At 45.4% G+C, this 27,028-nt stretch overlaps 1 protein-coding gene and 1 long non-coding RNA gene across 4 annotated transcripts in view; one reads left to right on the forward strand and one right to left on the reverse strand.

Annotated features, from left to right (window-relative positions):
- DYRK1A (dual specificity tyrosine phosphorylation regulated kinase 1A) overlaps positions 1–18,039 on the reverse strand; it is a 31,502-nt gene extending 13,463 nt beyond the window's left edge. Inside the window, exons 1-3 of one of the 3 annotated variants that reach the window (XM_053456217.1) lie at positions 17,590–18,039; positions 7,779–7,865; positions 5,620–5,691 (exon numbers count right to left, since the gene is read on the reverse strand). In XM_053456217.1, coding sequence (XP_053312192.1) covers positions 5,620–5,629 — 10 coding nt within the window. In that variant the 5' untranslated portion in view covers positions 5,630–5,691; positions 7,779–7,865; positions 17,590–18,039. Of the gene's footprint in view, positions 1–5,619; positions 5,822–7,778; positions 7,866–17,589 lie in introns of those variants that run through there. The other 2 variants (XM_053456214.1, XM_053456215.1) reach the window with 2 other exon arrangements.
- Positions 18,040–18,973: 934 nt separating this feature from the next.
- On the forward strand, positions 18,974–26,265 carry LOC128473991 (uncharacterized). The gene is made up of 2 exons (XR_008346306.1): positions 18,974–19,073; positions 26,132–26,265. It is a non-coding gene; the product is annotated as an uncharacterized LOC128473991 (long non-coding RNA).
- The last annotated feature ends 763 nt before the right edge of the window (positions 26,266–27,028 follow it).

Genomic DNA, 27,028 nt, shown 5'->3' on the forward strand with positions numbered 1-27,028 from the left:
CGAGTGCAGGCGCTTTGGGAAAGCGTTCACGCGTTCCCATAATTCTCATGGTTTACAGCCAGGTTCCTTACAGAACCCAAAAAACCCAGGATGCGCTCAAAGGCGGCGAGGTAAGCAAAGGACACGGGGCTAGCAGCTCCGCGTATCATTTCACTGCTCTGCAGGGCACAAGACGACTTTTGGGGCTTCAAAAATGGGCCGGGCCGAACCCGTCGAGACATGGACTCCGCTAGACCTCTGAAAGCGTGCTGTGGTATCTGCACCGAGATGTTAGCAGTGGGTCCAAAAAGACACAGTTGGATGAGTTTGGGGTGGAAGAACTTGACTGCCCCCCCCACAGAGCCCTGACCTCAACCCCATCCAACACCTTTGGGATGACCTGGAACTGAGATTGCAAGCCGGGCGTCTCATCCAACAACATCAGTACCTGACCTCACAAACGCTCTACTGAATGAACGGGCAAAAATTCCCACAGAAAAATCCAGTGGAAATCATTCAAAGAAGAGTGGAAGCTGTTATACCTCCAAAAGAGGGGCCCACTTCATATTAATGTCTATATATTAATGGTCAGATGTCCCAATACCTTTATCCATATTGTGTATCTGGAAGCCAACTCACTGCTTATTTGCTATACATTAAAATCTAAGGAACCTGCAGTAATGACCCAAGACAGCATAGCCTTTAGTAATGGCGGCCCCTTTTTATCGGACCCACATAGAAAGCTGGAATTTCTGAATAAGAGACCTCTCAGATCCCGAAAGCTTATGTAACCCTGCATTGGCCCAAAAACACATCACCACCAACAAATAACAGATTAGTAAATAAGGCCACTTGTTGGGGGGTCATGGGGTGTAGTTCAAGGAGAACTTGTGTCACAAAAAAATAGCACTCTAAATATAAAATGTATTCAACTTTCTCGTGGCCGGATGAGGATCAGGAACCTGAGCTTCTTAAAAACATCACCGCTGGATCTCTGCAACACCAATTTTGTCATGGTCCTCTGTTAAAGGGCATATATGGAAAGCACAGGGATTAATAGAAAATCATGATATTAAACTATATAAAAAAAATCTAAATGTAAAAAAAACCCCATTGGTTCGACAAACCCATGTGACTGCGGAGTAAAATGATCGGCCCCAGTGCCCACCTGTTGGGATATTAGCACATGCTTTTTATTTTTTAAATCAGAATATTTTTAGATGGCCCGTTGCAGGGAGCGCAGTATATTTCTCGGGCGCTAATGGCAGCCTTCCTCCGCATCGAATCAGAAGCCCAACGCGTGTGCGATTCTCTCTCTCATGGAAAAGAGCAGTAGGTTTAACCTCTCCAGTGCCAGAACGTAGTGACATGCCCCGCAGTAGGTTAAGAGTCCGTCTGGCACAGATAGAATTGAGATGCATAAAAATACCAGGTTGTGTCTTAATGCGCATGTAATATACATATGCAGCCGTGTGACATCCAGATCACAGGACCCTGTAACATGGGCAAAAATAAACATCTCTCCCTAATTAGCATCGTTTAAGAAAGCAATAGCACATTTTAATTAGGTTAATAGGCAGAAGGTATTATAGCATGGATTTTTTTTTATAAAGTTACTTGAACTGGACAATGTAATCCTTATTTCTGCTTTTTGTTCTCAGAATCCGTCTGCCTGCAGTGAGTACAAACTGCTGCAGATCATTAAATCCCCATTTATCAACGTCTTTCGCCAGGCAACACAATGCAGAAGAACGGCATACAGAAAAAGCACCAGACACCCCGGCAACAGCAGCTAATTAGCACAGCCTACCACGAAGACACAGAGCTGCGATTGGACGAGCTCCGAGAACGACTGGCCAATCAAAACAGCCTTATGCAAATCCACAGCTCAAGTTGCCAGGGCGCAGCCACTCCCCAGCTGCCTAATAGTGAAACAAACAATAAACAAGAAATGAAAATTGAGCATTGTCACATTTTCAAGTTGACATTAACATTAGAAATTAATGGTGGGGGGGTGAGGAGAGGAGGGTAGAGGTAGTTGGGGATGGAGGGGGGGGCTGGGAATCAGATGCAACTGGAAGGGATTAACTGCTTGTGCTCCTGCAGCCACTGGAAAGGGCAGGGCAATGCAGTGATATTGTGTAGGGAAATCTTTCGTTAGGATTTAAAGCGCCCCACTCACAGACCCGGCTGGGATTCGTTCTTTTGCCCGGGATCCGCAGGCTGCCGGACGCTATTTTTTGCATGCAGATGACGGCTCCTGGGTCGCGTGCCGCTGCCGGCTGAGGAAAGCCCCCGGCTCGCATCTGCACGCAATTCTGAGGAGCAGAAGCACCTTCCGAAAGGGGGCTCATCCAAGGCGGTTACTCGCCAGCAGCAGCGGGTTTAGACCTTGGCTGAGAAGAGACGTTGCGGCTCGCGGGCTTCTCAGACATTTGCAGTAACGAGGTTTCCCTAGCGTGTGGAATTTAATATGTATTGGCCCGCGGCATCACATGTAGTGGTCACCTAAAGAGCTCATTCTATATGTAATAAATATAGAAGACCCGATACATACTGCAGATGTGGTTTAGTCCTTTTTCCTGACACATGTAACATTCACATGTTACTCTGTTATGCCCCCCCCATACACCGCAGCGGGCAGTATGTTGCATGTCCTGCAAAATGGCTGATTTTTTTGCCCTAACTGGGGCAACTTGCTGGTCAACCAAAGAAACGGCATCCAATCAATCCATCTATATTAGGTGGCACTTATAAAGAGGCCAAATGAAACGTTAAAAACCAAAGATATCCAACAAGAAAGCCAAGGTGCGAAATGTAAAAGTTCTCTCTTTTAAGGACAGAATGAAAGGCGCGTTGGGTGGAGAACCGGGACGCATTCAGCAGCAGAAACACTCTGCCCGGCTTCCATTCACGGGAAAATCCCAACTATCAGCCATCAAGGAGAGACGCTCTCTACAAGAAGAAATGGACAGATTGGCTCATTACAGGGAAACGCAGGATGGAGTCTTTTCGGTAACGACTGCTGTCCGAAAGGCAGAATATCAAAGATCACAACGTATGGAACATAATTTCAGGCCCGCAAGCTGTGTGTGTGTATATATATATATATATATATATATATATATATATATATATATATATATATATATATATATGGTAGTAGAAGCATTATTAAACAATCTACAGACACCAGACAGGCCAGAAGGCTTGTTTTTCCCTCAGAAATCTCATGGGATTCTGGGTAGGCGCATGCAAATAAGGTCAACAATGATCATCTCATGCCGAGTCCCATTAAGGATGAAAAAGCTGCCCATGAGTGATCTGGCTATTGCACCTCTTACCTGGGTTTTATCAAAGGCTGTCTTACTTTCAAGGGATCCATGTATAAAGTGGATATAGAGGCAAAAGGTGATCATTGCTGACCTTATTTGCATGCGCCTACCCAGGATCCCTTGTGGCAGCACCATGAGATTTCTGAGGGGAAAAAAAACAAGTCTTCTGGCTTGTCTGGTGTCTGTAGATGAGTGTTTAATAATGCTTCTACTACCCCCCGCAATTTTAAGTGGAAGAGTTTTCCATCACCTTTACCCATCATATCCTACTCACCCTCACTAGGAGAAGCCAGGTGTTAGGGATTTGTAGTGCGATTTCTGAGATTTGCAGGAAATATGTACTATTTCAAGTGCATTGCCATCAATTCAACCCTTAAAAGCTTTCTCCCATGGGCGAGGGTTGCTATTTTAAACTATTAGCTCAGTGTTCTCCCACGTGGGTATCCCAAGGAATATCACCATCCGTTACCCCCGGTTGGGGAAGAGAAGTTTAGGGCCTCAGGCACAGGATCTGGCTGAATGAAACAGCGTAAAAGTGCTGAATCCCCCCGAAGACCCTTCACATAGATTCCCTTTCTGCCGGGTAATGCTGCATTTGATCACTGCATCCACGGCTTCTGCCGGCACAATATCTTACATCGCAAGTTTCAGGTCACTTCCACAAACGCCCTTGAGTGCCTGGAGCCTTTATTTACCTTCTGCATTTTCTGGGGAGCTGGCCCTTCCTGGCACAGCTAAGCACCTGGGTTCCCTTGGAGTGTGCAGATTCTTCATTCTGGTTATTCCACAAACACTAAGGCAGCGCTGAACTATTCCTCCCCGCCCGTGTGGTCACTAAACTGGAAGCCCGCGGGTGATTTCACTTCCAGCAGCTGTCTACATGTTATGGAGCCAGAGCTCAGGGGTGGCCTCACGTAACACCAATTCCAGGAACTCTCCCCGCACTATGATGTCAGACCGGGTCTTCATAAGAGTGACGTCAGCAAACTGAAATGTCCAAGGTTTGGCGACTTAACATCGACGCAGCAATTCACAAAACATGGAACAACCGGAACAGTGCCTCCCATCAGGCCTCCGAGCCGAGCGCCAAAAAACATGGCAATAAACAGTGCTATAACACACCAGACTGACAACCGGTAACGGCAGATAACACGCGTAAGGGGCGTAATAACCTTTTTCCTCCAATGGAGGGCCGGCATGGGCCATACGAGCTTTGCGCCTTCCAGGGCCATAGACGGAGGGGTTTATGGGCCTGGGGAAGCAGGAAGCTGATACGGCCAATGCCGGCCCTCGATTAACAAATGCTTTTGAGCAGATCGGCTGGAGGAATAAGTTATTACGCCTCTATCTGTATCTACATACACCAGTACACGCGTGTTATCGCACATTACTGGATTACCGATCAGGAGATCAACAGCGTCTACATCACCAGAAGCAAAAAAAATGTTTTAGGAAAATTGAAGCCTAATTATCTTTATCTGTCCATTTAACACACAGGAGAAGTAAGCAGTCTCTATACGTTGTTAATGGCGTGATCTGGAGTTTTATTCTTTCATCTGACGGCTTAAACAGAAATACTTTTATCGTTTTTATGGCAACAGCGTATCGGTATCTGGTTTGGCATCACATGACAATTAGGCACTCACTGAAAAATGTAGGCGGCGGCAAATTATTAGGGGGTTTGGCCCTTCAATGGTACAAGGAAAAAAGTTTGACAGAGGAGGTGGGAGAGCGCCTCACGGCATAAGAAACACTGCGACGCATCTACACAGGCAGACGATTTGGTCCTTCCATGTTCCATCAAAAAAAAAAAATACTCGGGACGGGGTTCATGAAGAGACAACTACAGGGCTACGAAAAACAAACGCACAAAAATCTAAATACCAAGAAAAGATCAAAAATTTGAATTGAATAAAATTATTATTTTGGACAAAAAATAAAGTCTCGGGGGCTGGTCTCTGCATTTCAGCAACTTCAGCAATAGTCGCTCGGTGATGAAAGCAGCCAGACGCAAAGTACGCGGAGGAGAGGTCTGCACACAGAAAAGCGAAGCCGAGACTTCTCTACGTGTTAAAAAACGCAAAGATGGAAGATTTTAATACCCGGTGAAAAACGTACGGCGCCGTATCATTAATTATCCCCGTATCAGGACTATTCACGTATTCAAGAGACACGACTTATGGGCTCGATGGCAAAAACCGCCATCAACCGCAACGCGGAGGCTCTTTGACAATTGCTTTTTTTTTTTGTATAACTTTATCGTCACAGACATGAGTTGTAAAGAATCGTGTAAAGAGGCGTTTACCTGTATGCATCGTCTTCTTTCAAGTCTCATATCCAGGGAATGGAGGGGAGAGTCCAGCCGCAAACCACAAAACTGAGAGAACCAACAAACACAAGGGATAATAAATACAGAGTAGCACTTCCAGACGCTGCGTTTCGCTGCCGACTGGACGTATCTATGAACCATAGCGAGAGATTCCAAAGGGGTTTAATATAAAGTATACAAAAAAAAACATTCATGGGACGACAGCTCTTTGAACTGAGCAAAAGCGTTTATTTGTTCCACGTTCTGATGTATTTACTTATCCCCAATGCCAAAAAAGTCTTTTATTGGGGTTTATTACTTGAGCATTGGCACAGATCCGCTTTTTTTATTTTATTTTATTTTTTTAACATAGAAACACAGAATTGGATGGCGGATAAGAACCGTTTGGACCTCCAGTCTCTTAATCAGTCGTTGGTCTCGTCTTAGATTCAGGAGCCCAATGCCCGTCCCATGCATGTTTGGATTCAAACTCTGTATGAGTTTAACCAATTCTGATGGGAAGCTGTGCCATTTATCTACCACCCTCTCAGTAAAGTACACACAGCTTGAAAGAAAAAAAAAAAAATTATATACATACACACACACACACACACAATGTTCATAGATTAAAAAGGCGAGGAAATATAAACATAATTTGCACCTGGAACATCTATGCTTTCCCTCCGAAGCAACATATTACACGCCCCCCCACAATAAAAACATCCTTCTAACAAAGGCTATAACTTTACAAATCTTTTCCGTGTATTGGGCGCGACATTCGCTATGCGTGCGAGCGCAGGTACAGCGCAAAACAGTAGACTTTCAATGAACTCGATCAACGGACAAATCATTTTGCTTTGTCAATTTCAATTTGTTAGAATCGTACGGTTCGCAGAGCAGCAGAGAAATCCAAAGAATTAAAAACCAAAAATAAAAAATAAAAAAAAAACATTTTGTTTATGACCCAGGCAGGACCGGTTACCGACTCAATACGTACGTAACAAAAGAAATAAAAGCGGTCGGGTCAGTGGCAGACTCACGCAATCAGAGGTAATAAGTTAGTTTATTCCGGCTGGTTGTGACCGGGTCATACTCGAGAAAACACAAAAGGAACATTACAATACAAGCGAATCCACGTTCAGAGGCAGGTGTGCAGAGCCCGGGTCTCTCCCGCTCCCACCGAACTACTAATCCCAACAGGTAACACCAGACACACAAACCCGAGTCGGAGGCTATTGTTTGACTCTCGGTATATATCGGCCCTTGCGGTCAGGCGAGGCGAGTATGCATTCAGGAGACGCCTGCTCTATACGTTACGCTGGTTTACAGAATACCAACAGACTCAGTAGCGCAGTCGTTACTACAATAGGAGGAGAGTAACATCGACACACGTTCACACACGCTGACTGCTCACAGCCCTTTATCAGCAAAGCCTCTGATGGCAGCGTGAATATTTTATCACATGAAAAACTATGGCCCTAAAACAAGCCGTTCCTCACACAAACAGGCTACTAATTTTGTGCACAATATACCCCCAGAATTAATAAAATTTAAAAAAATTCCATAAAAACTTCAAACGGGTTCACTGGCAGAAATCGGGGTCACATCTGCACTTTTGATACATAACTATATTTAACAGCCGCCGACCTATACACTACGCAACTTATGGCAAAACTATTTGACTCCAGACAGGGCTGGCCTCGGCGACAGACTGTTGCTTTGCTTCTAGAGGACTCTGAGGGCATCCTGAATTTGAGAAAAGACCAATAAATGATTAAAGTTTAAAGTGTTTTTTTTTTTAAAAGCAGGTAGACTATAGACAGCCGAATGGTTTTTATCCGCCGTCAAATTCTATGCTGTGTGATCCTCTTGGCTCAGAACACATAAGCCTGGCCACGCCATAAGTTATAGCCACGTACAACATACCCGACTACATGCCCTGGGGTATCTGCATATATGATAATATCTGAGCTTTGGACCTCCAACATCCTCTGAGCGATATACATTATATAATAATAACAGTACCAACTGAAAAGGGGCTTTGGCTTTGATGATGAGGAAAGCGGTCCCTGTTTTATGTAACGAAATGTTTAATAAGCCTAATAAACCAGGCTCGGGCTCGGAAAACGATGCCGCCATGAAAAGTTCTTACATACCTTCTCTGGTCACACGCAAACAAGTCGGTTTTATCCTCTCCAGGCAAGCGTCAGACATCAGAAAGGTTATAGATGCCATTCAAGCGTCTGGAAAATAAAAGGAAAACCAAATCACTAAACACTTCTTTGCGATCACGCTCGTTGGCATTAAACCTGCGCATAAAAGTGATATAATGTTCATTTGGCTTTTAAAATAAAGTTCTAAAAAAAATTAAAAAAGCGACACAGGTAAAGGTGACTTGAACTTGTTGAACAGGTAACTTGGTCTATTCACTTGCAGGTTGTGGATTTAACTTGCTTGGCTATTCAATATGATGGACCAACAGCGGCAGGTTTCTCCAGCATGACACCGTGCCCTGTATAATGTATAATTTCATGGGAGAGGACTTTGAGAAATTGCACAGATTCAACTATACATTGTACAGGGCTGGCCAAGCACCTGCTGCAGAAGCTCGCTGGGGTTACACATTCACGATGTAAAGCGAGGTCAGGGAGCTGAATCTTCTTCAAACTTCTCACAAACGCTGCGCGGGGGAACGTCACGGACCCCAGTAACAGATTAAAGAATTATATTCCTGGCCGTACGCATTAAACCTATAGATGCACGTTTTAATGTTTAAAAAAAAGGCACTTCTATTGAGTTATATTAAAAATATTTCATAGAACGGAACTATTTTAGACTTTAAAACAATGCTGGTTTCCATACAATAAACAGCGGATATCGGCTTTACGTGGGAGGCCGCAGGCTACTGGATGAGCAGAGTCCTTACACTGCTTTCCAGCACATCCACCTGCTGAGCGTCTATAGGGAACTCCACACGGAAGTACGGTTTCAGGGTACGGGGTATCAGTATATTAAACAGAACGGCTTTTATTGACCTTCTCGGTCCAGCCGGCTAGCAGACAAGCACCGTCCTCGTCACATTTCACTCGATCTTAAATCCCCTGGAGGGACGTCCGACCAACGAGTCTGAGGACTTCATTTGGCCAGATTGGTGTTGGCACCTACAATGGTCTAAAAGGCCGACAGAAACCCTTTTCGTGGGTCTCAGGGCGTTGGATAAACCCCCCCATTAGCTTGTTGTTCGTACACTCAGGGACCCAGCATGCGCTTCCAAAGCAGATTCCCATCTCTGCATTCGCACCATCGGAGTGCCGGGAACGGCCAAGCCGGTCAGCGGGGATCTCAATATTTAGCGTTAAGGAGCAGCGACTATTCCTGAGCAATAAACACACTTTACTCCGCCATGTTACAATAAGAGTTAAATAATCACAAGCTCCCGTGTCAAGTCTCCGTTTAAGCGGCCATTATAGCCATTGAAGCCGTTCTTCCAATTCTCTTCCAGAATGTCTCTGATTTTTAACGTGTTAACAGAATGTATAGAATTCCTACGCAGATACACCGTAAATCAGCAAAAAAAAACACTTAAAAAAAGGCGCCTTTTATTATTTTCCCGGAAGAGAATTGTTGACAGTTTTGTTTCAGAAGAAACGTGTGGATTGTGGATGGGTTTTCATTAAAAGTTTGGTATATTTTACATTTTAAGTAAAAATCTGGGGGAAAGAGTTGGCTTCACACTTTCTGTAGGTAAAATCCGGTACGCAGCGACAAACACGGGAACACAGAATCTGCCGGCAGACCGGCCCCATTCGGCCCGCTTCAAAGACTGAGACCTTAATCAGTCGTTGGTCTCGTCTTAGGCCCTTTCTGCCGATCCCGCGCATGTTTACATTCCCTCGCTGTATTAACCTAAAAAACCATTTATCGGTTACCCTCTCAGTAAAGTAAAACTTCCTCACACGGCACGCAGCCCTCTGACGCTCCGGCTTTAGACGAAAATCCCGCTGGTGGAAAATGTAACAGTGAAAGGTTTTGGGCTTTTATAACGTAATGCAGGCAGAAAGCGAGACTCACCAGGGTGCTTTATACAGACCGGCTCGAGCTTGTATCTGTTACAATAGATTGGTATATCATTATTAAAACTTTTATATAGCGCCATCATATTCCGTATATAACCCACTATATAACATGCAGACCGTCGTAGCGCGGCTCGTACATTCATCACGTCAGACATCCTCACAGACCCTCTAATGCGAAAGTACGAGTCTACGGCCACCAATACCCATCTCCATGAGCCACGGCAACGATGACCGCATTATACAGCTCTACCCGTCGCAGACACAAGACGTGGTCTATATTAATTAAAGGGGCAGCGCGCACCTTATTCCACGCTACCCATGTTTGTGATGGCTTCAGTGACGTCACATGATATCTCATGCAAACCCTAAACACTATGTATGTGTGAGACGACAGGGATGCAGAGTTTATTTGGCCCCCAGTGTTATACATTGTACAGGGCTACAGTTTATAGAAACAGGTTGGGGGCCAGGCTGGAAACCCACTGACTAGGCAGGTATCAGGCACAGGCAGCCTTAGGAAAGAAAACTTCCCGCTGTATTTCATCTATAAAGCATGTAAAAGGCAGCAAAGGCCCATTGTGCCGCCATGACACTTTAGAGCGCTGCTCCGGGCCTAGAGAGAGTACTTTGCTTCTCTAATTGAGATAGAAGGTAGAACTCTTATCCCAGTACGAGCCAAATGAAAGTAAAGAAGCGGGTTGCCATGACATGTCCCTGGAAGTGCCGCTGAAGCCTCATGAATGCAGCACATCCGGCGCGATACAAACCAGCAGACGTGACGCCGATGCTGAGAGAACGTCGGGGCGCACAGCAAAACAAATAGAGAAAGAGGGACGCCCCACACGATGCCGGGGTACACTTAGGGCTCTGTGTAAACAAATACACAACCAACATTTTAGATCTGAAGTAAAGAAGAGTTTTATGTTACTGAAAGTGTGGTAGATAAACGGAACCGCCTCCGAGGAGGGGTGGTAGAGGCTAATACAGAGAGGGAATTTAAACATGCACAGGAGAGGCATGTGGTGATTCTGAATATAAAATAAGACCAGGGGCTGGTTAAGGGCCGAGTCTTTAGAACAGGAGAAGCCAGGCAGATTAGATGGGCCAAACGGGTCATTTCTGCCAGAAAATTCTGTGTTTCTATGAGAACAGCGTTGGGGGGACAACGTAACAAACACACAAAGGCTGGGGTTCCCTTTAATGACCGGCTTCCTCACTGGATACGGGTCAGAGGAGTCATAAGGTCAGCGAGAGGATCATGTGACCGAGGCGATGTTTGTAAACAGCAGCTTCCCCCGAAGCTCGGATTCATCGGGAAGCGGATAGAGACCGAGCCGGAGCGGAACGATACCAGCGCCGCGGAACAAACTGCTTCATCATCGCTAATCAGAAGAAATCACCCCGAGCCGCCAAACACTCCTATGTTTGCACAATCCAACGACCGGTCACACTCGTACAGCTTTACAAGTAGTGGATACTGTGCACCACTGCCAGGCCACTGAAACATCAGTTTACACCTCGACGGAGAGGTTTTCTTATTCAATTCAATGGCATAAAAAGGTTCTCATCCCGGAGATAATGGGAATTTCCGTACTGGATTTGGGCCTTTTACCTCATGAACATGCATGAAAACAAGCTGCACGCCACAGCTGACAGGAGAGTTTGCAGTAAAGCTGCAGTTTCAGCTCCTTGGCTTCCTTATACATTATGAGAGGCCAATCGCAGTGAGCTTCAGCTTGGCTGGCCCTGTATGATGTATAGTCCAGTCAGTGGCACTTATCCAAGGTCTCCTCACCCATTAAAATCATGCATTATACAGGGCAAGCTCAGCGGGGGGGGGCATCTGCCAGCGAAGTGAGAACTAAAATTAAACCAAGTAAATAAACATCAGTAGAGAAATAACGCTTCTCTCCCAGGTCCAATTCAGGAACCCAGGGACATGGACAAAGTTATAAGGAATAAATAAGTACAAAGACTTAATAAATCACAATCAGCACCAGAGCCACGTCCACCGCCCGCTCAAGTCACCATTTACTAAAACTACAGGCTCTCCACACGTCAACAACTAACATTATGGAATCTTCCAAACTGGCATATAGTTTACCCAAAATTAAGTGTTTTGGGTTTTTTTAAAAGTATCATTTTATTAGAAGCGACAGGTGAGTACACACCAGCATTGAAACACACACAAGGAGTGATAAAGGGCCATTGGAACACAGGAGTGATGGGAGTGATAAAGGGCCATTGGAACACAGGAGTGATGGGAGTGATAAAGGGCCATTGGAACACGGGAGTGATGGGAGTGATAAAGGGCCATTGGAACACGGGAGTGATGGGAGTGATAAAGGGCCATTGGAACACAGGAGTGATGGGAGTGATAAAGGGCCATCGGAACACAGGAGTGATGGGAGTGATAAAGGGCCATCGGAACACAGGAGTGATGGGAGTGATAAAGGGCCATTGGAACACAGGAGTGATGGGAGTGATAAAGGGCCTCCGTACGCCTATGAAGAGATTCCATTAAAAATCTGCGGTTTCAGCTACAATAGTCATTTACAGCATTAACCCCGTCTGCGCTGGATTTCTCATCCGTTTCATGTTATTTTAATGGTCATATTTCTAAAGCAGGGCCATTTCTAAGCGACCGCAAACTTTTAAACGGTAGTGCATGTCGTGTGCGTATGGTCATCCCAGGTCACATCTTTTAGAATAACCAGTTTAGCAATAAATTTGAACAGAAATGCAGAGTATGAGGCACACAAATAAAAATGTAAAAAATGAACAGAATATATGACAGGGACACCCCCTCCTGCTCAGCCACCTCGGAGGGCTCCATGTACCTAGGCCAAATACTCTAAGCCGCTTGCAAGATCTACGGGTCCCATACCTAACAAAACAATCCATATAGATCTTCCATTGTAGTGAACATTCTTTTTGTATTTTCTAGGGGATTCAGTGAAGATTTGCACCTCTAGGATAGTAGGGACCAATGGTTTATTCCACTGCCAACTGGGTTGGCCAAAAAATATTTGCATAATTAACTTACTCTGAACAACATTCCAAGAACAGCCGCCTCGATCACAAATTGCAGAGGGAACTCAGCAACTCTTTCCCCAAACCAAAGGCTTCCTTCCCCAAAATTACATTTTTAACTTTTGCGACGACTCCTTGGAGTGTAAAATTTTCCAATCTGCCCGGTATAAACGTCCGAGCCCACCGGGGGGCTGACCAGTACAATAAAGTGTGGGGGGATTTCATCAACTACTGATATACTATGCTTTATCATACCTCCCAACTTCTACCAACCCCCCCCCCCGGCGAATTGGGAAGCTGGAGCTTGGGAGGCAGCACATTTCCAGTATGGATTCGCTCAGCGGGACAGAATGACAAAATCGTGACTGTCCCGCGCAAAGTGGGACAGTTGGGAGGCATGCATTATGCAGCTCAAATCTTCTTGCGACTCCCTGTGGTTGACCAACCATAATGAAGACATGAGTTGAAAATCTGTCTTGTGTTAAGCGAACGTGCCCCTAAAATCCCAATCGGAAATCTGCATCAAAGCTTTTTAAACCGTTCCTGGCGAAAAATCACTATTTTTAAAATCAAAGAAAAAACAGTATTTTGCTCTCGATGTCCTCTGTGAACGAGTCAGGACACAATTTTCCCATCAGGTTGGCCTAAACAGCTTACATCACGTGGATTTATTTTCTACAGGTTTCTCCCGTGTGCCGTTTGTAACTTATTTGGCAATTTGTATCGTCCGTTGTATCTATTCACCGGTTATTTTCCTGGGTGTTTAAAGTTATAACTGGGGTAAAAAGCAGAGAAGAGAATTGACCAGGACAGGAAATACAATTATTAATCCTAAAATAAATAAAAATTATCACCAGCATGGCTACGATTCACTTTTCTCTAATGATTGGGAGGCCAATAACTTTTTTCATGACTATTAGGAATAACCGCCAACGATTCCATCATCTCCACGCTAAGAACTTTGTTCGCTCGTAGGAAGGAGTAATTGAACGGCATACGCTGAACCCGGAAGCCCGGCAGACGTATTTGGGATGCAGGCTTTATTTTTGGATTAGGCCACGCGGAAGCTGAACGTCGCTTAGATTGTAGAAGAAAACGCTAAACCCGTTTCATTAACACGAGAGATATTACAGGTGGGAGCGAAGAACGCCGCGGCCGGAACTGCTGAGCATCAGAATATATAATCTATTATATATATATATATATCTCCATATCTATATCTATGTTGGCAAAACTAACATAAAACTCGGTTTCTTATACTGAATGAACATCTCCTCTTCAATCCAATTTACAGGAGGCAGCAACCGGCTTTCACCAAAGGGGGAGGAAAGAATGAACATATGACAGCTGTGTGGCCCCTTTAAATTTTCATGAGGTTCATTCCCCCCCTCAGCTAAATGCCCCGCAGGAGAGGCATTCAGCTGAACGCATTTCCCTCCACATGTTGTACTATCATTGGGGGAGATTCCTGCCACTGATTTGACAGCTTAAGCAGCCAATCAGTTGACAGCAATGCTCCCATTGCTTTCGTAGCAAGTACTATACACTGCCACAGAGATTGGAAGCTCAAGCATCCAATCAGTGGCAAGAAACTTTGGATCATCGAGGAAGGAAGCAGAGTTTGTAGACGGCGGCACATTCCGTGTGCAGCGTTCTATCATTTCGAGGAATGCATATTAAATGAAGGAATGGGGTTCCTCCAGAGTGCTTTGATATCAGTTATTCTGTGGTAGGGGTGGTCACGGATATTAGACTGTCCCAGGGCTGATCCAATGTGGGGGGGGGGCTTTAGCCACATTAATAAGTCCCTGATCTGAAAGTCCGTCTTGGGGAGAGCACTTTCTGTCTCTGCCTGGTGGAGCGCGAGACGGACAGCACGGCATACAAGGCCTGTTTATAAACACCGGCTTTACTGCGTGAGCCGTGATCGGTTTATCACTGCTCACATAACTCAGGTGTATGGGACCGCCTCTGCGGCGAGGCAGCGCTCCGTACCCGACAGACTACCTCACACAGAGGCCCGGGGGTATTGCGCTGTTCTAAGTGCACTTAAAACGTGTTCTTCTCAAACAAAACATTCGTTGTTCAGTAAATAAACCTTAAGTGGATCATTTTATTCTTTAGTCTGAATGTTTAATGACCAAAAAAAACTCCACGGAAACTTTTAAAGAAGCCTTTTTACTTTGCACGGTAACAATCTATCAACGTCTGTCACATGACAAGTAAAACAAAAACTTTATGTATATATTACGGATAAGGCAATATGTCACAATTCTGGGACGGGTCGGTCCATTCAGCAGAACTAGAAATGATGTTCCTAACGGCGCATTTCATTACAAAAGTGTTGCAATCAGTAGAGAAGGTGGAACGGCCCCTTTAAAGAGCGGCGTATGCACACATTACGCGTGATAATAGATTATCTACATGATCAGTCTTCACACAGCATGATTTCAGAGTCTGTTTCCCATATTTTGACCGATTTAAATCGGGCTGAAGAGCATTCATGAACCGGACTGGATTTTGTTCATAAATGCAGACGTTGGCCATAAATAAAATGGTCCTCTGCACGGTTACCGGGTCCGTTAGAACCGCTGCAGTCACTGGAGGATCCGTCTTCTCAGAGTGAACCGCCGGCCCACAGGCCCGACACCATCATGGAAGCAGAGCTACACACACAGCACATTCACTCCCAGCACACCGGGAAAGCCAGTCTTGTTTCCGAGAGGAGAAGTGAAGCCATGCGCTCTGTACAGGTGAGCGTTACCTGCCTCACTAATGGCCGAGCGATGTCTGTGCGATACCTGCGGGAAAACAAGCTCTACTACTCTAAAACGTTCATCAGACCAGCTATACGATAAAGCAATCATCAAACGACCTGCCTGTATCATAAAATAATCCAATGTATGACATCATGACAGTTATAAAAAGAGCCAACACCTGCACATACTACAGGCCCGCTACAAAAAGTAGTAGTACAGATGGGATTCACCGCACTGAGACAGGTGACATTTGTTCTAAGTGCCCACACACTCATTCAAACCAGGTAACTGCTCACAGGGCCACTAAATCCACCGCGATCCACTTACCGGAACGACCGGTGAAACCGGGTACCGGCAGCCGCTCGCAAAGGAAACCTTTCAATCTGCGCACGGCAGCGGCTGATAAAACACAGAAAAATACAGAGTACTAAACACAAAAACACACCATACGGACAACGCAAAGCCGTCTGATACCTTCAACCATGTTTAATCACCTGTGCTCGAGGCCTCAGAGGTCTCTTCTTCAGAAGCAATTATGAAGTAATTGCATTTGAAGAAAGGGACACGGATGTCTCTACATCTTACTCTATGAACAGAAGGCTCGCTCGCAATCGTAAAACATGTTTGGACCGCTCGTTACACACAAACAGATCAGACAGGTGTGAGCAACGTGACTATATTTTACAGGCAGGTAAAGACTCCGGGAAGCGTTTTGGTTTGATCTTTACTGGCCGGGCACGGACTGACTGAGCCACAGTAACACGTCACACTTTGTGACCCGGGCCGACCGGCCAGTAACTTTTTAGGAGCTGCGATCTGCCTTCCCGTTGGGGTTGGTAACACCTTGGGGTAGGTACATTAATACGATGGGATTTCACCATTTAGATCCGGCAACGTCTGGATCATAGAATTTAGCCAATTTGCCAGATTGCAAGCAGGTTTTTGAATACAGATATTGAGGGCCCATTGGGGCCAAAAGGCAAATGTAATCACAAACAAATCACCCCCAGATCTGCAGTACAGAAAGAACACAGAAGACATACAATTCCGCACACAAGGTACCAGCCACGTACATAACCTCTAAGGAGAATAACTGCATACATGTTACATACATGTTTTTTATTTTTTTTTATTTTAAATGTCAGCTTTAGATAATTATGCCAAAAATTGGATCTACCCACCTCCAACCCCAAACTCCCCTCCCTCCCCTCCGAGGAGGCCGGTTGCCTTGGCAGCCACCTTAAACAAATGTAGATAAGGAACCGAAATGTCACCAGAAACCCGACGGTCCATGCTGCTGGCTGAGTGAGAGGTGGTGGGGTCCTTCCAGCCATCAAACCAGATCACAAAGTAACGGTACCAAAAATACAAACAAAAAATCTCACGGAGAGCGGCCGCCGGGGGCCGGACGGTCACATTAGTTTGGCCCGAACCAGACACAGCGCTAGGACGGGTCCCCGGCATCCAGACACCGGCTCAACCTCACCGGGACAGGTGATTGCGGTTTGCCTGGTCACATCCCCTGCGCGTCACGCACACAGGTACCCCGTCCACAGGCCTGCGATGGGCAATCCAGAGGGGGTATAAAAGGGGCGATCTACCACCCACCAGGCCGGACTTAACGTTGCCTTCCATCTACCTCCATACATCGCATAACCCCCGCAGCAACCGGATACTCGATACAAAGCGATCCGCACAACGCATCCCAGAGACGATCCCCCAATAAAGCAGCACAAGATGGCTCTATGTTAAGCAAGGTGCCTGATGGCCATTTTATTTTAACACAATTGGGGTGCCAGAGGTGTGCGGTGCATTCCAAATCAGGAGGCTGGGCACCCCCCGCCAACCAAGGGCGCTGAGGGGAAAATATATACGAACACAGAGACAGCCTTGTGGGTTTGCAGTGGCCTCTATACGGACTGTACGGCGGATCTAGGGGTGGGAATTAGAAATGCCATCACACCTCCACGGCACGCAAAGGGTTCCAAGGGATGTTGCAAATCGCATTGGCCCCTGTGTAATACATGACAGGGGCATCCGGGGTGGCAATAACAAATACCCCCCCAAAAAAAACAAGGCAGCCCATCGGCGGCTCTTACCCGTCTCCTCCTGCGCCTCTCCTGTCTCTCCGGCGGCCGTTAGACGCCCATCCGAGCCCAGCCAGTCACATCCAGCACAGCCAACGGGATCACTGGGCAGAGACAGCTAAATATATACCTGTGTATAGAGAGAGAGAGGGAGCTAGAGACAGGCGAGCGGCCTGGGGGAGTCAGCCAGTCCGCTCCATGCACTCTCTCCCTCCCTCCACCTCCAGGAGCCGGGGCGGTGCTGCTCCCGGCCGCTCTCTCGCCTGCATAAGCCGGGTAGCCGATCAGACAGCCCGGGTGCGCAGCATGTCCGCTCCCCCGGCCGCCGCTCAGTCAGCCCGCTCACGGCACGGAGAAGCGGGGCAGTAATTCGCTGTAGAGTCTGTGCGCTGCTGTTGCTGGGGGGAGGCGGCGGTTCCTCGGTTCCCGGCCGTGCAGGATGGAGGGAGAGAGGGCTGGGGAGGAGGGAGAGAGGGCTGGGGAGGGGGGAGAGATGGAGGAGGAGGGAAAAAGAGGAGGGGGGCACAAAATGGCGCGCGTTTCTAAAGCTGCGCAGCCCAAGGAGGGCTGAGGGAATCTTCCTTCACACCGATACCCACCGGAGACTCGGTGCGCACCAACCCAGCAGTGCAGGGGTGATAACGGGGGGAAATTACTTCGTGACACCCGCTCCCAGTATATAAAAACGGCTCCGGAAAGGGAAGCCAAAATATTAACGAATTAAAAAATATTTAAAATAAAAAGAAATTGAGCGGGTGGCTAGAGAAACACCGCGTATCTGCCGCGGACAGATTTATTCGCGCGGGAAAAAAAACACGGAAATATACTTGGGGGGGGATAACAAAATGGCGGCTGGATGAGCGTGTTGCTATGGTAACTGTCAATCAGCGGAGAGCGCTTTCCCCCCTCCCGGATGCGAGCTGACGTCTGCAAATCAAGGTGGCGCGGCCGTGGATGACGTGTAGCGGTCACATGACAGGGAAATGTAAATTGAGGGTTTAAAAAAAAAAAAAAAAATAGTGCGGGACGCGAGACGAGCAGCTTATAAACATACATGGGACGTTTGGGGGCGGGGCTCGCGTGCTGCTCATTGCGTATTTTTTTTGTGTACATTATTGTAATTTCATCACAATAAAATTATTTTTCATATTATATATTTTTTTTGTGACATGTCACATTTTCGTGACAGACTATACATGGAGTCACAGTGTGACCATACCTGGGGACTTTTAGGCTTCATGGCGTTGACGGCTTTCCCCTTCATTGTGTGTTTTCTGCCGGGGGGATACCTGGGGACTTGTGGGCTCTGGGATACCTGGAGCCTACCCTCATTGGATGCACCTGGAGTGCCCACTGACGTCAATAGGGAGTCCTGCTGATGTCTGGGGCGTTCCATTTAGGAAATTGTCGAGGAGCGACCCGTTTGGGTGTTGACCCATAGAACTGGAGAAGAAGCGCTCCTTGAGTTCACAGGGCCAAACCCGGAAGGTTCCCAGGTACGGTCAGTGGGCGCCATCGCTGACGTTATGGGGCATTCCTCCATTTAAATTTGCGGGGAGTGGGGCATTTCAGGACCTTTCTCCTGCGCCCCGGAGAAGCGGCGGATACCCAGAGTCTCTGGTTGAAACCTGGAGAGTTCCCACGTATGAGTACGACCCGCAGAGTGAGGCCTGGAAACTCCTGGTCCAAAAGGCCCGATAATAAAGTGCGTGTGGCAGACAACGCTGGTAAACTGCACTGAGCTGATTGCTTTACGGCAAGGCTAATGAAGTCCTTTTCCCACACAGACTGTCCTCTAGTCAGACGGTCCCCTTCGGATTCTGGGAGGTTTACGTAAAACCAAAACATTTTTAATTTGCACATAATTATGAAAATTACTTTGGTCTGCGACTGACTGACAGCTGATGGGCTTCAGACGCCCTGACGTTATAATTGGATGCCGACAGACTCCTCCCCTCTTCCTTGCGTGCAATGAGGTTGGTTAATTTGGCTCAGGAACAGTTGAGGGAATCTAGTTCTGATCCCCTCTATGGATCTTGGGGGGGGGGGAATCTCGTCTGTTGCTATGGAAACAGTAGGTCACTCTTGGCAAGCAGCGTGTAACTTTCAAAGTGAAAGCTACTTTCTCAAAATGTTGGCGACTTTGAGAAATACGGAATACGCTGTTTGTAAAGCTGTTATTAAGAGAAAGTAACGTGGTTTATGGTCCAACGCGAGAGACTCTACTCCCTGCACGGATTGGGGGAGAGATGAGAGAGAGCGGGATGGGATAGAAACATTTAAATACATAAAGTACATGTTAGAACAAGAGATCATAACCTAAATCTAGAGGGCCAGAGGCTTAGACGTTTTTACTTTATTGATTGGGTGGAAGATAAGTGGAACAGTCTCCCAGCAGAAGTGGTAGAGACGAGAACAACGACTGATTAAGGTTTGAGTCTTTACAGCAGGAAAAACGGGGCCGATCTGCTAGCAGATTCTATGTTTCTGCACCAACTTTCTAAATGAGCGGGACCTGAAACATTAACCCCTTTGACTTGTCAGATTTTAAAGATACACTTAACTAAGTCACCTGCGTTCAAGCAGGGATATCAACCATAACATACTGGGAGCAAAAGCACCGATTGGGAGTCTTCTATCTGATCACAGCGGTGTAGAGTATGAAGGAGCTCCAGACTGTGTGACCCTGAGAATCTGCTCCTTTACCCTGACACCCCGAGACTGGGGCAAATACCCTGAGAGTTCGCAGGTATGGCGTGTGCCCGGCGGGTCAGCTGACCTATGAATCATCTTTATCTCGAAAATGGAATTTTTCACACAGTATTTCAAGCAGTAATACTGTACTGTGCTGCATTTTTCAAATGCAGAAAACGAGGCAAACCCTTGGAATAAAAACTTTTTTCGTTTTTTTATTTATTTTATTTTTTACGCGTTTTATGCTTTTCTGTGTAGATTGAATACGTCTCAAAAAAAAGCAGGTTTATTAGAGACAATTGTAGTTCTCCCCCCAAAAAAACTAGGGAGGTGATAGTTTACCAGAAGATACCGGGGTATATGAACGGTCTTCAGAATATAATAAGAAATAGAAACTGTAAAGCTTTCGGTTTCCATAGAAACAATACATTTTTGAGAAGTGCATTTAAAAATGCTCAGATTTAGCTTCTTTTTTAGAGGCGAGATTGACCTGATTTTACCCCGAGAACATCACTCGCGGTAGGTTTTTGCTACGGGGAAGACGTGTTCCTTGCGTGCGAAGAACAGGTTAATGGATCTGGGGTTTTGCTGGTTTCAGTGAAATGGGTTTTATCTTATTTTGGGTTTTTTCACAAATCCGTTCACTTTTTAACCCTTAGAGGTCGTGATGCGATTCTCACGTTGATGTCACATTCTGTTTGTACCCCGTCATGGGAAAATCATGACACTGTTTTGCCCTACAAATTCATTTCTTGCCCCATCCATATAAAAACAGCCCCCACCCCAACCATTTTTTTAACATTTAGGAAGCAGGCTGGGGCTTTTGCAGGACCCCCATAAAAATATACCACCCAACAGTCCCAGTTTTAACAAGACACTCTCGATTCTATCTGCTAGGCTGAGCGCTGCAAGGTCGCTGATCAGGTAAGGCAGGCCGGTGGCCATGTCTGCAGCCCTGGCCGCTTCTGGCACTGGATCTACCCCTCCGGACCTCTCGCCGATGGCCCCGATTTGCCCTGAGTAAAGGGCGGCCAAGTTGCGTGTGATAGAGTGAGTAGAGCAAGTGATTACAGTGAGTGGAGGGTGTGATTACAGTGAGTCGAGCGTATTATTACAGTGAGGAGAGCGTGTGATTACAGTGAGTGGAGGGTGTGATTACAGTGAGTGGAGGGTGTGATTACAGTGAGTGGAGGGTGTGATTACAGTGAGTAGAGCGTGTGATTACAGTGAGTGGAGGGTGTGATTACAGTGAGTAGAGCGTGTGATTACAGTGAGTGGCGGGTGTGATTACAGTGAGTAGAGCGTGTTATTACAGTGAGTAGAGTATGTGATTACAGTGAGTAGAGCGTGTTATTACAGTGGAGGGTGTGATTACAGTGAGTAGAGTGTGTTATTACAGTGAGTAGAGTATGTGATTACAGTGAGTAGAGCGTGTTATTACAGTGAGTGGACGGTGTGATTACAGTGAGTAGAGCGTGTGATTACAGTGAGTAGAGCGTGTGATTACAGTGAGTAGAGCGTGAGATTACAGTGAGTAGAGCGTGTGATAACAGTGAGAAGAGGGTGTGATTACAGTGAGTGGAGGGTGTGATTACAGTGAGTAGAGCGTGTGATAACAGTGAGAAGAGGGTGTGATTACAGTGAGTAGAGCGTGTGATTACAGTGAGTAGAGCGTGTGATTACAGTGAGTAGAGCGTGTGATTACAGTGAGTAGAGCGTGTGATTACAGTGAGTAGAGCGTGTGATTACAGTGAGTGGAGGGTGTGATTACAGTGAGTAGAGCGCGTGATTACAGTGAGTGGAGGGTGTGATTACAGTAAATAGGGGTATTTGCAGTTACAAGCACCCGTCAGATTGCGTAAATCAGGTGACGATGTGTCCTCCGAGCTCTCAGTATGTTTTCAAACAAATGTTTCTATGAACAGTCACCTGACGCGCTTCAGTGGATCGCGCGTCACGTTAGTCACATGACCCACTCGCTCGGACCGGAATTGCTGTTTACGTTTCACGGCCGTCTCTAAAGCAAATATAACGCGTCCTCCGTTTCCATGCGGTCGTTTATCGGCGCTGCTATTTCTTGGTACTGCGTTAGAAACTCCTTGAACCCTTGTGCTTTCTCAATGGCCTGAACTTGAGACCCTTCAAAGCGTCTTTATCGGGGGATTTTTCCAGTCCTGCCCCTCACATGAAGTTATCAGGAGTGTTAAAGGAGGACAGAGTTGGGTATTTAGCTCTTCGTAAATAGTGTTAATTCTCCCTGCAAAGTTCTATGCAAAGTGTATACCTACTCACAACGCAACACACTGCAGCGTCACAATCTCCACACTGCACCACATTACTCGGGAAGCAATGCTTTACACAAATCTTCATATCGTATTTCGTCTTTAGGAAGCGCGTTTCCTATAATAACGCGGATCTGATGTTCTTCTGGTTACTTTAGTTACAGTTTCACAACGATTCACAGTAGTGGACATGATAAGCATTTCACCGCCACCAGCAGCAGCGATACAAAGACAGCCAGGCAGCGCTTTATTTGTAAAAAAATAAATAAAATTAAAATGAGGTGCTGGTACTCAAGTTTCTTTACATAAAAAATACCTATATATACTGTATATACACAAATACAGTGTGCCTTACCCACACATATACACTAACTATCCTTTACCCACACATATATATATATACTAACTATCCTTTACCCACACATATACACTAACTATCCTTTACCCATACATTTATACTAACTATCCTTTACCCATACATATATATATATATATATACTAACTATCCTTTACCCATACATTTATACTAACTATCCTTTACCCACACATATACACTAACTATCCTTTACCCACACATATATACTAACTATCCTTTACCCATACATTTATACTAACTATCCTTTACCCACACATATACACTAACTATCCTTTACCCACACATATATACTAACTATCCTTTACCCACACATATACACTAACTATCCTTTACCCATACATTTATACTAACTATCCTTTACCCATACATATATATATATATATATATACTAACTATCCTTTACCCATACATTTATACTAACTATCCTTTACCCACACATATACACTAACTATCCTTTACCCACACATATATACTAACTATCCTTTACCCATACATTTATACTAACTATCCTTTACCCACACATATACACTAACTATCCTTTACCCACACATATATACTAAGTATCCTTTACCCACACATATACACTAACTATCCTTTACCCATACATTTATATACTAGCTATCCTTTACCCATACACACCATCTCCCTTACCCATATATATGTTAGAGTGCATTATATGTGTAGTACGCCAGCAATAGCTCTATTATGGTATGGAAGAATGACCAATAACATGAATACAAACGAAGACATACTGGTGTAGGAGGAGTAAGCATTGGAGAGCTTACAGTCTAAAAGGAGGAGATAGAAGGTGGCCGAAAATGGTTTGATTGTAGTTCATGCGGAAAAGTCGGTGATCTCAGAGATGGTGGGAAGAGATGGTGTAATAGTGGTGCGTTTACTGCATTTAGGACGGCGCAAGAGAAGGAGGTTGTTGGGTTCCTATAAAAAGCGCTTGGACAGGAATGAGGGGATCGGGGTTTAACGTCTCCTAAACACAGAAGAGTTTGGTTAAATAAGACGGAGGAGAGGTTTATGTGAGGTGAGGTCGGAAGTGGTGTGGAGTGCATTGTGGTTGTTATGGAGGGAGGGAAGCTGGAAGCTAAAGGAGAAGAGGGTGAAATAAGACGAGAAATAATAGATAGGAAACCATGATGGAAATTGGTTGCTGGTGAGATGAGTTTTGCAAATGAAACTGAATACCTGATGATGCCGTTTGACATTGTAACGCTGCACTTAAGATTGTAAAGAAAGATACTAATCACATGTAGTCATAACTACCAACTTCCTGGCTCCAACCTCAAGGACTCCTAAAGCCGTGTGATGTCACACAATTTGAACATTATGCATCCAGAGTCCCTGGCAGTCCTTTTACTCCGCACACTCTCTACCACACCCAACACCTTAGACATCAGCTGTCAGGACAGTCCAAGCAAATTTGTGGCTGATGGCAGCTATAGCTGTGCAATTTCCTATAAGGTATCACTAGGGTGACCACATCGGCCATGTTTTCCAGCACATGTTTTTGTTTTTCATATCGCTGACCAGCTCAGGTAAAGTACTGCCCTGCAGTTTAGACTCACGGAAGGGAACTGGTTTGTCAGTTATACATCCTCCATACCACAGGGCAGCATTTTACTTGGGCCGGTCAGCAATATGAAAAACAAGTGAGGAGGGCCCTGATCAAATGAGCTTACAATCTAAAGGGATCCTAGATGTGAATCCATCCACATATTAGAGAAATAAAACAGACTTTGTGCTTTACAGAGGGAGGCAGTCAGAACTATTACATGAACTAGCACAAGAAAAATAACATATTAACATCACCCCGCACCGAAAGGGAAACAGTTTCCATTGTGAGATATCCTTACTTACTGTTACAAATTATTAACTATATCTCCTGAATTCAGCAGAGATCAGGGGATGGGGGCATCTTCATTAAAATTATCTTTCATTTATATGCACCTATTGTACAGCGCTACAGAATATTATGGCGCTATATAAAACAATAAAAAAATTATATAGCACTAACAGTTTCCACGACCCAGCCTTTGCAGAAAATGTGTTTGTATGAGACTATTATCACAGTTCAGGAGGTTATTCACCAAACAGAAATTTTCCCAGAGTCGACAAAAAGAGGTGGCAACTCTGGGGTTAAAAAAAAAGAACGAACACAACTTTTTAATTCTCAAAATATCTGTGTATTTTTGATACATTACACTTTTTTTGCAGAATAGCTTAATATGCAGTGCAACTTTTCTCAATAGCTTTCTATGTGACCTATCCAAGGGTACTCAGTGAAGCCCACCCAGGACCCTGGTATTGAACGTTGCCTCAAGCTGCTAAACCCAGGAGCTGCTCCTTACCAACTCGGCTTGTTAGGTTGTCAACTGTTCAGTAGCCAGTGCAATAGATGTTATGCAGGGGGGGGCTATCACCTTCTGGTGATAACTCACATATGCCCTGGCACACACATTCACACTAACGTTCTAACATACATTCACGCTAACATACGCCTCTTCTCATGCACATTCATGCTCACACACTATACATCCAGGCCAAAACACACTCCCTCTCACACACTTACATATTTATGCTAACACGCACACTTATAAATACACTTTAACATACATACATACATACTACAGCCTTACCTCACCGACCCCCCCCCCAACCTCCGGCTTTCTTGCCGGATGCTCGCACACCCCACTTTTACATCGGGTCACATAAAATAACATTGTGTACCCTTTTGCAAAGGCCAGATCTAGGTCGGACTGGCTCTTCGTGAAGAATTCTGGATCGGCCAGGATGGGTTAGGGGGTTAATTGCCCTGGGGTTATGTATAAAAGAATGCTGGTGCTGAATGATACTATTTGGTGTAAGTGCGGTAGAAACCGTCCCATCCAGTCTGCCCATTTTTCTTGACGTAAAGACTCAAAAGTCTTAGATTCAGGAGCCTTATGCCTATCCCATCCTATGCATGTTTAAATTCCTCCACTGTATTAGCCTCTACCACTTCTGCTGGGTGGCTATTCCACTAATATACCACCCTTTGATAAAGTTAAACTTACTCACATTGCAGTGAGGTGGAAGAACAAGCATATATCCCATTTAGTAATAGCAAAAGCTGTGACGGTGACAATTCCCCTTTAAGGTAGGAAGCAAAAGAAAGGCTTTGAATTGAATCCGACATTTTTTCCTCTAGAAGGAGAAATAAATAACGCTTCCACCGTCTGTGGGATACAGGCACCCAAGCTGTTGAACGTTGGCAATGACGAGAGACGTTTCCTGTTTCCAAGTGGTGCAGATGCCCTGCATGAAAATCCAAAAACACAAAAAGCTAAGTAACCATGGAGTCAGATCGGTGGGAACAGTAATGAGGCTGTCACCCACCTGCTCGGTATCAGGGTACAGGAAGTCAGCCGTTAAACTTCAACATTCCAAAATGATGATTATTTCATTTCGTTTTGAATAAACAATTTTGCATCAATGGAAAAGTTGGGAAGCTTTACGCAGGTTCATCGGGGGAGCAGGTATAACCAAATCCCTCGCTCGGGGAGCGAAGATACTGGCTTGGGTTCCTCCACCATGACGCCGAAGGTCAAGGCCGGCAATTTCACAGGTATGACATATCACAATAATCACGTGACGGAGCAAGTAATCCCAGGAGCCAATCTATCTATATATTGGATACAAACCCAACCTTTTGTGAAGCCGCCCGGACACCAAGGCGTGAAGATCCAACCATCACCTGTGAGGACCGGGGCGGCTGTTACATCCTTTGCGGTTATGGCGAGTTGGTTACACTGTTGATGGGTGAAACTTCACAAAACATTGGGTTAGATACATTTGCATCGAATATATAGATAGATTGGCTCCTGGGATTACTCACTTAGACAAGTGATTATTGTTATATGTTGTATCAGTTGCTCAAACCTGAGTAAAGTCTCCGGGTCTGCAGATAAAAGGAGTTTATTGGAACAAAATGAAATAAAATCAGATTTCTGCCAATCATGACCAACATTACTGTACACAGCACTGGGTGTTATTACTGTATACAGCACTGGGGGGGATTATTACTGTATACAGTGCTGGGGGGGTT

This window comes from Spea bombifrons, chromosome 2 (assembly GCF_027358695.1).
Source record: "Spea bombifrons isolate aSpeBom1 chromosome 2, aSpeBom1.2.pri, whole genome shotgun sequence".
NCBI classification, from domain to species: domain Eukaryota; kingdom Metazoa; phylum Chordata; class Amphibia; order Anura; family Pelobatidae; genus Spea; species Spea bombifrons.